Source organism: Ictidomys tridecemlineatus, chromosome 8 (genome assembly GCF_052094955.1).
Source record: "Ictidomys tridecemlineatus isolate mIctTri1 chromosome 8, mIctTri1.hap1, whole genome shotgun sequence".
NCBI lineage: Eukaryota > Metazoa > Chordata > Mammalia > Rodentia > Sciuridae > Ictidomys > Ictidomys tridecemlineatus.
In genome coordinates this window covers 100,275,087-100,289,959 of record NC_135484.1, presented here as the reverse complement: position 1 = coordinate 100,289,959, position 14,873 = coordinate 100,275,087, and the positions used below count along the sequence as shown (strand labels likewise).

Here is a 14,873-nt window from a genome sequence, read left to right as displayed (position 1 = left end):
TAGAATCACAGAATCCCCAATATCTTATCCTGGATCTTAAGTAAGGAAAATTTGGAACTAGCTCCTCATTTTTAGAGAATGTGGTTAAAAGTATTTAAAAACACCCTCCCTCTCTTTCTTCCTCCCTTCCTTTCTTCCAACCTCCCTTCTTTCCTTCCTTCCTAACAGCTGAGATCCTTTTCACCAAACAGGATCCTTGTAAAATAGATGAATCTTTGGTGACACCTAGTGGCAAGATTAAAAGTTACAGCTTCCAAACACTAATACCAAGGAATTTTGAGATGTTCTTTTCTAAATCTTAAATGAATCTTTTACAATATAATAATTTTATTATTTTTCTTCTAGGAGTTCTCAGTACTACAATTTACCTGTACCTGAAATCTCATTAATTTTTATTTTGTGTTTCTAGTTGAGATTTAAGTGTTTTGAAATAATACCAAAGGGGTTTTAAAGTTTATTAGTTTAAGCAATGCATATGAGATCGATTTTTTTAAAAAAGAACTAATATTAAGTAAGCTTTAGAACCTAGTTGTGTATAATCTCAGTTTCATTTACACATACTCTTGACTGACACTGTGCTATAGGAGGTAGCAGGGTTAAAAAAAAAAAAGAACATGAAAGATGACATCTGAAAGTTGCTATTGCATCCTAGGTTTCTTATTGTGCAATGATTTCTCTTCCATTGTGTACATGATACTAGGAAACTCAGATTCTAGTATTTTAAAGAGTTTTTTGTATTCTCATTCTCCTTAACACTCCTTCTCCCTCCACCACCACCACCACTATCTTCTTCTTCTCCTCTCTTCTTCCTCTTCCTCATCATTTAGGAGGACACTGTGAACTGCCATTACAATAGTATTGTCCGTCATGGAATTATTATCCAAACTCAGACGAAGTGATCTTATTACTTTGTAAATCTCACATTCAAAAAAATTAGGAACATAACTCAAAACACCACCCACAAAGCATGTTTGTAAATAGGTCTTAAGTGTAGAGGTTCCAGATCTATGATTATGTAAATGAGATAATTGCTAGTTGAATTTGAGTTCTCTCAAATGTAGTAAAGATCTGTAATGAAAATGGTAGTTTCTTTCCTCTGATTACCCCCTCCTGAAGCTCAGTGGGTAGCTACCATGTGTTGCAAAGCCCTCAGCTTTGCACCTTCCTCTATAATCTCTCCCCATAAACACGGTGCTTCTGGTACCACAATTTACATGATGGGAACGCAGCTCAAAACAGAGAGAAATCATAGTTTTCTACTGAGTAGGGGATCAGGTAATTACTTGGACATTGAAGAACAAGAGAATACTGTGAATGTTGGCTCTTTTGACTATAATAAGAATGCAGGAATTGAGCTGATATTCAAAAGATATTCAGCTTGATAATCTTCACCATCTCCTGGTCCCTCCAGAAAGCAGATGTCTTCGGCAACCTTACCTCAGGACAAGATCAAGAGCTTGTTTCCTTCCTGATGTCTACGGCTGTCACTGGAACTAATATTCAGAACGCAGAATTAGTCTCTTCCTTGTCATGTGACTCCATAGGACATAGGCAATAAGTTTTTCAATGTTCCTTTAATATTGACCCCTTCCCATGACAAAAGGTATTATGGACCATTTTAATAGGTGGCCCCGGAGAGTAATAACCATTTTTGAAAGAGAATAGAAAAATTCTATTTTCAGAAACACCTGGAAAAATTCATGGTTAGTAGAGAAGCAAAGACAAATATTTTTAAAAGCCAAAGAACGTCATTTGAATACACATTCTTTAAAAATATATATGTGGGATTTTTTTTACTCACCATCCAGGGGCAGAACCAAGCAGCTGAATGCAGACACAGTAGCATTAGCCAGGACTTGGCAAGGAGCACCACACACAGCAGCTGAGATATTCCCTGGAGAAAACCCTGCTCCAAACACATGGACAAGCCTTCCACCCAGGCAGCCTTTAAAGACAAACCACAAGTCCATGATCTTAGAAGAAAAACTGTCTTAACTCAAAACTCAAACTATCGCTTTCTTTCTGCATATCCTTCCTATGCCCTGCAGAATCCACACAGCTGGCTGGAGGACTCTGATATCCTTCGCTTCTTCTTCACCGGGCTTCTGGACTCCAGGGTTCCATCAGATTCCAACCATATTCAACAACGTATTGTGTTAAAGCATCTTGTAATGTGACCATTTTATGTCGAAAAGTATTCATTATTTATAGTTCTTAAACTTTTCATACAAGAGCATAAAATGAAAGTGAAAGTTCCCCCCAAACACCTGTCTCACCCCTGGAGGTTTCCATTTACAGTTTTTTGTGACTCCTTACAGAATTTTCATCAAACATATATTTTTTGATACACAGGGATCACTCTATACATATTCTACAACTTGTTTCTTAACTTAAAAGTACCGTATAGGTAGGTTTCCAAAGCTATGTCATTACAGTTCATTTCACTTGCTACTTAGAATCTCATTACATCATTAAGGCACAATTTGTTTAACAAATTTTCTATTGCCTGATACCTTCATTATTTCTCTTTGTTGCTATTATTAATAGTACTGCAAGAATTACATATTGTAGGGACACTCAGGCAAGTGAAGCTGGTGCACTGCTCTAGTTCATTCTGAGACACAGAGTTCCAGTCTCCAGCCTTCATCCTGCAAGGGGAATGGGGCTACTTGCACAGCCACCTGACAAATTCAAGAATAATGTGGGTTTTTGTTTGTTTGTTTGTTTTGTTTTGTTTTTGCTTCAGGTGTATTTCATGATGCTCTTTCTTCATGGAATTTAGGGAGTAGATAGGGAAACTTTGTGAGTATCCAGCCCAAATACCATTATTGAATAAGGAAGCTAATCTGGATGTGGTGGCAGAGACCTGTAATCCCAGCAATTCTGGAGGCTGAGGCAGGAGGATTGGGAGTTTGAGCCTGGCCTTGGCAATTTAGCAAAACCCTGTCTTGGAACAAAAGAATTAAGAAAGGTCTGGGGAGGAAGCTGAGGGCTAGAATACCCCTTGGTTCAATCCCCAATACTACAAAATTTTAAAAAGGAAGCTGAGGCATGGAAAAGTCAAGCCTAAATTAGCTACGTTGGTCACAGCACCAGTCCTAAATTCTAATCTCCACAGTGTTCCACCCAGTTGAAGACAAATTTGTTCTAAACATGGCTTGATTATTACCTCATCAATCTAAGATCCTGCATCCATAATTTACTGTATACCCACCATCAAATCTGAGTGACCTTAAGTGTAGCAAGGCTTTCAGTGAGCAGAGACCTAAAACAACATTGGAAGGAAAAGCAGGGCAAATCTCAGTACAGGTAAAGCAGAAGATCTGGGGGTATGGCTCAGAGGTAAAGCATTAGCCTCACATGCGTGAGGCCCTAGCTTCAATCCTCAGCACTACAACAAAACAAAACAATAAAAACAGAGAAAAGCTAAACCAATACAATTGTCCTATGCTATTGGCTTATTATTGGTGGCATTTGAATTCATCTGTGAAATTTTATAAAATGATCAAAATTAATCCCAGTTAATAAATTTTAAACGATGCAAATTGGCATATAGGTCTAAAACTAGGTGAAAGCATTTATATTCTTAAATGATGAAATTATGAGCTCTTACAAAAGATATTAATTTAAAACACAAATTAAAAATGGTTAATGCATTAAAATAAAATACTTAGAGAATAAGTACAGTTTCCTTGATGAAAAATAAAATTCATAAATGGAGCATGACAAAGACGAGTCACAGGAAGACACTGAGACTCCAAGAAGTCACCTGGGCTTCTCTTCCCTTCTGTTGCATGGAGTGATGTTGATTTTCCACCTCTTAGAAGTGAGAGAAGCTATTAAGCCATTAAATATTACTTGCTTGACTTACCAAAGTTCTCTGTCACTGCTGTAATTGTAGCCTTCAACAGGAACACAAGAGCAGAGGAGGCCCACCCTCTGATGCGGTCATAACCTCTGACGTAGTACTTCCCCGCAGGAAGAAAAGGGGTGGTGCACTGGAGAACTGTGTAGTTACCAGACACACCCACACATGGTGTCCTCCCAATAAATATGTCAACATTGGCAGCTCCTGAGATGCGGGCCACGGCAAAGGTTAAAATGTCATCACTCTGAGAAACAGAGAGCAATTCTGGGGTGAAGACATCGCTGTAACCAACAACTCCGATATGGTACCAAATTCCATCTACCTCTATTTCCAGAGCAACAGAGTCATTCCCTGCAGGAACAATGCACTGGATGAACTCAGAACTGATATTCACCGTCAGACAGGCCTGTTGGCCAACAAAGATCAATGTGGTGTTCTGTCCTCTCAGGGTTGTGCCCACTATGGCCAAGAGGCTTCCACCATGTGTGCTGAAATTCTTAGGGAAATAATTAAAGACTTGAGGCATGATGGAGAAATTCCTGGAAATGTTACCCAAACAAGCATACCCATTACTTGTCTGGACAGCTGATAGGTAGTGGAGTCCTGGGGTCAAGCCACTTATTTGGCACAACACCTGGCTTGCGTTAAAGAAAGTTATATTGCAAGGAAGTTGATCATCTATAAATACCCTTGGCTCATCAGTTCTGGAGTCCAGCCGCTGACCCCTTATCAGCAGAGTGGTCAGAGACCCACTGATGCCTATGGTCAAGGCATCCACTACAGGACTTTCATCCTCTTGCATGAAGAGAGTGCAGTTCCCTTCACACTCGCTGGGCAGCCCATTGACCACGACTGTGACATTCAGAGTGAAGGAAGCTCCAGGCAAGGGGTCACCCATCTGGTTGATCTGGCAGAGAACTATACGGTCTTCCAAATGCAAAATCATACAAGTAAAAGGACCTGAAAGGTCAATCTGAACCGACCTCCTTCTAGAGTTGAGAGCCAAGCCCCTGATAGTGAGCACAGTCCCGCCACACACAGAACCATGCATTGGCAAGATGGTCATTATCCGAGGTGTCACCACAAATTGCTGGGGCACTGCAGACATGTTGGCAAATCCCATGTCCTTCTGACATGCTTGGACAGGATAGACACCTGCTTCCAGAGTGTGCAGGGGAAAGGAGCACCCAGACAGGCTCAGGTTGCCCCAAAGAGATTGTGTCTCAACCTCACACTTCAAGCTCCCCAAGAGGATGACAGAGTTGGAGAGGTCACTTCCTTCCACATACAACTTCAGGCTACTGTTTGTGACTTCTCCCCACAAGGCGGTGACCACTGGTGTTGCTGCCACTTTATACCTGAAGGTAAGGCCCTTCCCCACCAAGCTTGCTGAAGGTCCATGGATGAAGGTTGCATTGCCAGCCCAGACCTCCACGGGGGCTGAGATGGTGAGAGCCTCTGCATCGGGCAGCAGCGGGGCCCGTGGGGTCTCACACCAGATGCTCACCTCTGTCAAGTTCACCATGTCACAGGGCTGATTGCCCACAAGTACCCAAACCAAAGCTGGGTCCCTGCCAAACCCTCTTCCTGAGATGCTGAGGATGGTTCCACCTGAAGTGCAGAAATGGAAAACAAAAGTTAAAGATGATTTTCACTAGGAACTTGGAGCCCCTGTGTCAGCTCTGAGGCAATTCAGTGGAAAATGGGGTATGAGAAACCTAGGTGATTTCACCTCAATCCCCAGCAATGCTGAATTTGTGATCATTTCTACAGGAGTCAGATGTACTAAAATTCACGTAACAGTAAAATAATATAAATTTTATATATATATATATATATATATATATATATATATATATATATGAAGGATATTTATAATATTTCAGATAAAACGCTTCAAGTACCTTTGTATATCCTACAAACTACCACTTACATGCTAACAAAAAATCAAATTTAGTCTTCTGGTCATCTGTTGTATTATATGACATATTATTCTACATATTCTATATGCACTCAACTTCCATACTAGAGAAATAAAGTTTGTTGAAATCTTCTATTTATCGTCTATACTATCCTATATATTATTCCATGAACTCATATACATAGTATTATATGTTCTAATATGTTGTATATATTCTGTATTACATATATATCACATAGCAAAAGCCAGTGAAACATACTAATGAATTTACTGTTATATAAACAGACATTGTTAAGGGTTGGATACGAGGTGCCCCCCGAAAAGCTCATCTTAGGTAATGAAGCAATGTTCAGAGGTAAAGTGAGATTATGAGAGCTGTAGCCTAGTCAGTGGATTAATCCATTTCATGAATTAATAATTTGAGAAGACTACTATACGGGATGGTAACTGTTGACAGGTGGGGAGTAACTACAGGAAGTAGTCACTGGGGGAGTGTCTTTGGGGTTTATATTTTGTTCCTGGTACCTCAATCTCTCTCTCTGCTTCCCACATTGATCACGTTTCCTCCACTACATCCTTCTACCATGATGTTCTGCCTCACTTCAGGCCCAGAGCAATAGAGTCAGCTGACCATGGACTGAGACCTCCAAAACCATTAGCCAAAAAAAAAAAAAAAAAAAAAACCCTAAAACCTTCTTTTCTAAGTTTTTCTTGTTAGGTATTTTAGTCACAGGGGTGACAAACAAACACAGACATTGTCTTATTCTTAAGTTGAGAGATAATCAAAGACCAAACCCCATCTTCAGAATAGAGATTGGAGCAACAAAACCCATATCCTAACCAAATCTGTGACACAGGCAACCAGATTTAAAAAGGATTTTCCTGTGCTCAAAAAGATAAGGTGCTACTTCATGCAAAGTTAAAACCATTATTCACATGTAAATATATATATCTTTAGTTTTTTTTTTCCTGAAAATGCATAGTTTTAGGAATTGCTCTGTTTCTTGTCCTTACATTTCCCACATTGATATTTGTGGCTCTATTTCTGTTCCTCCATCTGCATCCCTGGAAGAAAGTACAGATACAATGACTCATTCCTTGGGTCCTTGAACACACAGGGTCTAAAATGTTAAGACAGGAAGCTCTTCAAGCTCTTCTATTGTTTTCCTAATATCTGCTCAAGAATACTGCGCATTAGCTATTTCAGCCTTTCCTCTAGGAAAAGAAAGCCAGGCATATCTCCTTTTCATGAAAACTCTTTAATCTCATGAGCTCACTGAGCTGAAGCATCACCAAGTTTTCCTACCCTTAAATTATACCAGAGCCTCAGGAAAGTCTCTTCCTGATGTCCCATCTCAGGGTGACAAGTTAATTAATCCAGGAATAAAATCTGTGTATTCGATAAATAGGCAAACCGGGTAAATGACACCAGTGATGTCAGAACCACTCACCAAAAAGGGACCCACAGCAAGGCTCCATGCTGAAAACTTCTGTGAGATACTGGATGTGCAGATCAACCCTACAGAAGACAGGGATATCATTAGGAAATAACCAACAGGGCTAGAAAGAGAGAAAATAAAGATGGAAGGCAGAAGAGGTGTTTATATTTGGAGGGGAGGGAGAAAAGAAATGGAGCAGTGATGGAGAGCGAGAGTGAATGATAACTGGAACAGAGAAGAAAGGAAATGGTGGGGGAAAGATGCTGGGTCAGTATCATGTGGTAACATCAGTCCCATACACTTCAGCTACTTTTCAGAAATGGGAGAGGGAATTTCTAGAGAGATACCAGGCGGAGCAACTTCAGGACAAAGAGGGAGCTAAGGGAAGGACATGGCCATGCAACTACTATAGACCATGTATTTAAAACCCAAGAGGAAACCTTACTAAAGAGCTACAGCACAGACTTCCCTTCTTTGGTTACACCCGCCCATCTCAACAAAGTTCTGGAAAGTTCCACTTACCCTTGTGAGCGAATGATGACCCCATTGATGGAGACTGAAATTCTGTGGAGGCCGGCTGGCAGTGGGGGCAGCACCACCTCCAGGCCCTGTGCCGTCTGTGCATGTACCTGAGCCAAGGTGTCCTGGATGTGTATTTCCACATCCAAATCTGTATAGTTCAGCAGCCGGGTCATCCCAATGAAAAGCGTCTCCCCTCCTGGGTTGAGAAGAATCTGTTTACCTCTCCGTTATTGTTTGAATATGAGGTATCCCCAGAAGCTCACGCGTGAGACAATGCAAGAAGGTTCATAGAGAAATGATTGGGTTATAGGAGTCTTAACCCAATCAGTGAATTGATCCCCCTGGTAGGGATTAACTGAGTGGCAATTGAAGTGGTATGGTATGCCTGAAGGAGGTGAGAATTGGGGCATGGCTTTGGGGTATATATTTTTATCTGGCAAGTAGAGACCTTTCTCTCTGCTTTCTGGTCACCATGAGCTGCTTCCCTCTGCCACACTCTTCTGCTATGATGTTCTGCCTCACCTCAAGCCCCAAGGAATGGAGTCTGCCTTCTGTGGACTATGACCTCTGAAACTGTGAGCCCTTAAATAAACTTTTCTTCTCTAAATTTGTTCTGGTCAGATCTTTTTAGTCACAGCAGTAAAAAAGCCTACTAAAATATTCTCTGATGAGGGTTTATGACCTCAACCTCCTATACTATGCTCAGGATTAAATACATGGTCAGCCCTCAACATAATAATGTAATTAAGAATTTTAACGTAATTTTTTAAATGAAATTTCTAATAAATCTTTTAATTGAGCTACAGCCTAAAACTTCAAAATTTTGAAGAGCAACACTGTCAGGGCAATTATACTCAAAAAGCATGAATTTAATCCATGTAAAGACAACTCAAGAATAAGTTTGAAGAGCTAATGGTCTTCTCCACTAGCAAATTCCTGTTGTCCTTTCTCTAATTTTTTTTTTTTACCAACAGAAATCTAAAGTTCTAGCTCCTGTATGCAACGAACCTTAACATAATGCTGTATGTAAGTGTAACAGCTCATAGTTTACAGTACTTTCATGCACATGATTCCATTTGATCATCTAACTATCCTAATGACACATATGGGACAGTTAGCATGACTGACATTTTGCATTTGAGGAAACAAAGTCAGCAACAAAAGCCTCATAACAATAAATGGAAACATCAAGGCTATGGCCCAGACTTTATATTGAATTTCCATAGCTTTTTAGTATAATTAGCATCTTTACTAAAATGCTGGATATTAAAGACAGTAGAATGAATCGGATATTATTTTCCTATGTTCATATATGAATACACAATCAGTGAAACTCCACATCATGTACAACCACAAGAATGGGATCCTAATTAGAGTAAGTTTATTCCATGTATACATAATATGTCAAAATACACCCTATTGTCGTATATATCTAAAAAGAACAAATAAAATGAATTAATTAACTTAAAAAAGTTATTAATTAACTTAAAAACTTAATTAAATGAACACTTTAATTCAATTCCTTATAACTCAAATCCATATTGAGCCTTATAGAAAGATGCCACATGTGCACAAAAATAGTTAAATACAAATATGCCCTCAAAGAAGACCTCAAAAATGATAAAATATGTGGCAGAATCACATCAATAGAAGATATGCTACAGTAGAGGTCATAAATAGATGTAAGATTCTTCAAATCAGAACAACATTCTGAATGTCAGGAAAGGCCTTATGGTAGGACAAGAGGGCACTTTAAGTTCAATTTGAAAGATATATCCCAAGATACAATGATAGGTCATAGGGGACTTAAAATTCAATTTTTCAAATTTCACAATTTTATCTAGTCTTGTGTTGTACTTTTTTATAGTCACCTGGTGGTTTGGGCAAAAAGAAATAAAATTGGGTGACTTTCTAGAATATAAGACACAGGTGGATATCAGTAGGGACTCTATGGAGGTAGGTCAAGTTTATGAGCTTCTATGGATGAATACAGAAAAGCTAATCCTGAAAAATATCTACTGAATTTAATGTATTGTGGAAGCAAATAGAGTACAGAACACACACCCAAAAAATGTCGATTGACTTCATATTGTTCCCCACATTAAAATCCTCTTAACTTCTTCATGTCTTCCCAACCCCTTCTTTAATGTCTAAGGCTCTATATTAAATCAAACTCTATGTGACCTGAGTCTGCCTCCATACTTTCAATCCCTGTGTGACAAACTACCATCTAACAAAATAGTAAACAAACTGAAAGCCTAATTATTTTGAGTATATCCTTTGTAATAACTAGCTAATTCTCAGTCAATCACAGCAGCTGAATTTCAACCAATCATAGGCCATCAAACAACGTGACCAAGGTCAAATATGGCAAAGGGGGAGCTGTAGCCAAACAAGCTGCTTTTTATCTCACTTCCACTTTTTGTCTATATGTACCGTCTGCTCACACTGAAGAGAGGAGCGCTGTGCACCTCTTCTGGTTCTGAGGACTGCCAAATTTGTAAATCATTCTTCACTCAAACTGCTAAATTTCATTTGTCAAAAGTATTTCTTTAAAAAGTGGTTGAGCTGGTGTTCACTCAGATCAAGTTGTTTCTGACTACAATAACCACACTAATCATTCTGCACCTCAAATTCTTTCTCCCTGTTTTCTCTCCCTTCTTCCCTCATTTTTCCATTTCATCTTGGCTTCATTGTTATCATCAGCATCATTTCCTGGATGGAGATAGGCAGTGCTCCAAATGAAAAGAGATTATCCTAATAGGCTACTACACTTTGTGGATTTTATAACATGTTCTTCTTTATTATGCCTGTAGGAAGACTTAAATATGAGTGTAAATTCTGAAAAGAAGGCACTGCATCACATTTCACGTGGTCAGTTGTCAAGCTAATCCTGAATGTCTTTGAGGCACTAATGAAATGTATTTACTCTTTTCATTAGAGGTAGGAAAGTCTATCAAGAGCCTAAGTCACTGAAATCTGAATATAACATGGAGCTTCCTCCCTGTTTTTCTACTTTCTTGGGAAGTATCTATACCACTAGGGAATTTTACACACTTTGGTTGCCTGAGGCAGCAAATTCTTCTTCTGCACTATCTGAGCTGAATAATATTAAGAAGTTAAAGGACACTTCTCTTTATTTATATACTCTTGAGTTATGGAAAATGAAAATAGTACCAGAAAAACTGAATTCAAGCTTTTTCATTGGGAAATACTATGGTCTTTTTATAATAAACCCTTAGACATGGCTGCCATAAACTATCTGTTATCTGGCATTCAGTAAACCAGAAAGGGATCTTACCTGCTGCTTTTCTGAATTTATATTGTTATGTCATGACAAGATATTCTTATAATTCCAACCTGTCATGTCATTTGAATTATCAAAGGTTAAAATATTTCATGCAGTTAGTACTAAAAAAATCCATTCTTTACATACATAGTGTCTCAAAGAACAAGAATTCTTAGTTAATCTAGACAACTTATTCTCAAATTGTGTTAAATTATTACCTCCATAGGACTTATTGCCAAAAATGACTATGGTTCAAATCTCAGCTTTGTTCCTTACTAAAGGAATAAACAAGTCACTTATTCTCTCAGACTAGAGAATAAATAAGTGGTAAAAATTAATAAAAATTAGTGGTAAGGATTAAATAAAGTTCTAATACATGTTTATGCTATTATTAGCACATACTAAGTACTCAGTAAATATTTATTGAATTAATGCCTTCAAATTCTCACATAATTTTCAGAATAGAAATATTGTCAATTTTAAAGAAAAATATGAAAAAGATTAATTCAAAGACAGTTAACATGAAGAAAATAGTTTTCTGGCTTTCAGAAAAAAAGGGAGCTTTGATCTAAAATACAACATTTATAAACCATTGCTTTTCTTTTTTATAAGTAGGCGCTCTAAAAATATAAATATCTTATAATGTCATGTATTTTACCTGCTATGTTGCTTTGATTTCTGCTCAGAGACACAATCATTGGATTTAAAGAGGAGACATATGTAAATGCTCTGGGAAGAACTGCAGAATGATTCCCTCTGATAACGGTCACATTCACACTGTATTCATCTTTCCCCTGAAAAATAGGTTTTTAAAATTCAATCTCAGTTCGATTTGAGAAAAAAAGAAATCCATATGGATTTCTATTTTAAAAGGTTTTTAAAGGTTAATAAAGTTGTCAATAAGAGGTATATTTGTGACTTTTAACACACTCTCTCTCTCTCTCTCTCTCTCTCTCTCTCTTCTCTCTCTCAAAGCAAGAGAGAGATTAAGCAATTTCTGTGCAGAAGATATGCAGAAGGATCTACTCTCAAAGGTAAATAAGAACGATTGTCAACTAACACATCAAATGTATTAGCAATTTCAAATAAATATTTATACCTAGCTAAACTATCAATCAAGCATTCAAGTGCTTTCAAACACTATTTATTACTCTTTCTTTCTGAATTTTCTTTTGTAGTATATTTTTTTAATTTATGATCTCACAGATAAATATAACCAAAAAAAGAAAAAAGAAGAAGAAGAGATATAAACTCAAAGAAACAGTAAACCTAACCAGAAAAGTAATCAACCAAAGTACTAGAATGAACTCTATAGAATAACCTAGAAAATAACCAACCTAGATTGACACAGGAAAACAAGAAAGCTTCAAAGAAAATAAGTAACTGGTATGATGAGATTTTTTAAAAAAGAGAGTATATTTCTATGGTAAGGAAATAAAAACAGGAACTCTAGGGAAAAAAATATCAAAATACCAAAAAAAAATTCTATGGTTCTTTCAGCATCATTTAAAATAATTATAATGTATACATGCTATATGATTAAGCAAATTAAGTTGCTAGAATTCAAAATAATTTATTGTTTCAAAAATGAGGACTAGAAGAAGGAAGAAAAGCAGGTAGGAGAACATTATGGCTTATTTTCCTTTGAGCCTTTGTATATATGACTTTGATCAAACTCAGAAGTTTGCTTTTTAATGTGTATCCACTCTTATAAAGGAAATCCAAACAGTACAAATTCTACTCATTCAAATGGTAAATATATGTTAAAAAATATATTAATGAGATAATTCCCAGGGTTGTCCAAAATGCCCCAAATCAGATGCTTGCACAGTGATGGTGGGAATATAAACTGAAAAGGAATTTTAAGCAACTGAATACTAGATACCAAAAGCTTTAGAATTTAGATTACTTTATCGGGGTGGGGGGGGTCAGGGAAGTGTGTTAAAAAATTATAGTTTTTTAAGATGATCAAAATTTCACTATTTATAATAGAGAAAAATCTAGAAATTTTCTACATGCTCAACAATAGGAAATAGTTAAACAAATTAAAATACAGTGTACTGGAATTTGCATGTAGTTTACATATAAAAGCCAACTTTTCATAATATTCAAGGAACTGGATAAGATAAAATTTCAGAACCAGGGATAAAAGGATATTCTTAATCCTACTTCCTACAGATCTTTGTTCAGTAGACAGATACCTTTGGGGATGATGGGTGTGCTAGGTGTGTTGACCCCCACCATCAACCCTAAATAGAAATCCAACTGCAGCTGTGAGTGACTCACCGACTGTACCAGGGAAGACCCCCAAACCCCTTAATGGGTCATGACAGAGCACTACCAAAATGAAAACCAGATCTCAGGGACTTGCTTTCAGTGGAAAAGAAAGAGGCAGGAGTCTACTAGAAAGATACTTCATAGGAATCAGGCATTCTACAAGACCGAGTTCCAGGATTCACATCCATGCCAAAAACAAAATTGCTGGTGAACACTAAGTTCTTTGTCATTTGCTTAAGAAAGAAGAGAAGTTATAGGATGTTTAAAGTTTGCATACTACTACCATAATGTGCACCCCATAAAAATATATTTATTCTGTGGCACTAATATTCACTGAACATGTAGAATAGAACTGTCTGGATTCTCTTATTATTAAAAGAATTAACAGATGTTAAATAGAAACACCATCGGTGGGATCAATTTTCCCCCTTCATAGCAAAATAGACAATATAAATAACATAAGCAAACTCTTATGATGAGAAGATATTTTTAGTTAATTTAATTGTAAGCAGTTTTAACTGAAAACCTTCTGTAAATAATGCTTGTTCACCCAAAGAAAGGGAAATGCCCAAAAGAACATTCCACTTACCCTGGGTGGAACTTTGCACTGAATTCTTTGAGAATTACTTGTGGTGATGATGATGTCACAGGACTTAGATCCAAATAACACCAGGCTAACACCTTCCAAACTAGAGCCTCGGATGGTGGCCCAGAGTCCTCCTGTAACAAAACCAGCATTTTCATACGGGATCCACAGGCATATAGGCAGACAAAAAATTAATTATCAGAAGAGAAAGAAAGTGAAATTAAATTATGAAATTCTTTAGTCAAAATACAAGGCCATGCTCAAACTACAGAAAAAGACTGAGTTGAAATATACAAATTACAATACACACAGAAGTATTGGCCAGAGGGCAGAAAGTAGTAGCAATGAATCCTGAAGATCTTCAAGAATAAAACATAAGGATGCACTATTGCTACAAGTCAGAGAAGTACACAGTCTCTGAAAAGTCTTTCTGTCCTAGATTCGAAAATATCATCAAAATACCATTCCTGCCAATCCTGTAAAACTTATTGTTTTCCTGAGAAACCAAGTATAAGAGAGCATCATGGTCAAGAGAGCAGTAGGCTCAGAGTCAAGATCACAGAATATTCTGCCACTTAAAGCAGGTCATTTGTAGTATTGTCCCTCAGCTCACTGGCTCTCACTTTCCTCATTTTTAAATGATGGCATTAGCTCTACTGATTTTGATTTAATACCACATGTACTAGGTTCTAGTCACCATGATGGTATAGAAATGACTGGTGCTATCACCCACTGCCATCAGGAGTTCTCTGCCAGCCACTGAAAAGCAGCCACAGACACTCCCCCCTCCTCACGGCAGAGGTTGGTAAGAAGAGAGATGATGCCAGTCATACTGATATCGTGGGAAAGGGTCTTATTTGGAGAAGCAGCCCTTGGTCCAGCTGATGAATAGAAAACCCACTTATTATTCAGAATGGAAATGATTCAGTTCTGACTTCTACCTAGAAGGTGATTCAAGAGGGTATTGAAGG

The 14,873-nt window shown here is 37.6% G+C and overlaps 1 protein-coding gene across 9 annotated transcripts in view; it reads right to left on the bottom strand.

Annotated features, from left to right (window-relative positions):
• The window catches only part of Pkhd1 (PKHD1 ciliary IPT domain containing fibrocystin/polyductin), a 432,625-nt gene that overhangs the window by 363,985 nt on the left and 53,767 nt on the right, over positions 1–14,873 (bottom strand). For all 9 annotated transcript variants that reach the window (XR_013425107.1, XM_005318573.4, XM_078019904.1 and 6 more), the window contains exons 28-33: positions 13,906–14,036; positions 11,698–11,833; positions 7,751–7,946; positions 7,241–7,308; positions 3,872–5,479; positions 1,802–1,945 (exon numbers count right to left, since the gene is read on the bottom strand). Coding sequence is in view for 8 of the 9 variants with exons in the window: in XM_005318573.4 (XP_005318630.2) it covers positions 1,802–1,945; positions 3,872–5,479; positions 7,241–7,308; positions 7,751–7,946; positions 11,698–11,833; positions 13,906–14,036 (2,283 nt within the window). In the remaining variant the exon portion in view is untranslated. The remainder of the gene's footprint in view (positions 1–1,801; positions 1,946–3,871; positions 5,480–7,240; positions 7,309–7,750; positions 7,947–11,697; positions 11,834–13,905; positions 14,037–14,873) is intronic.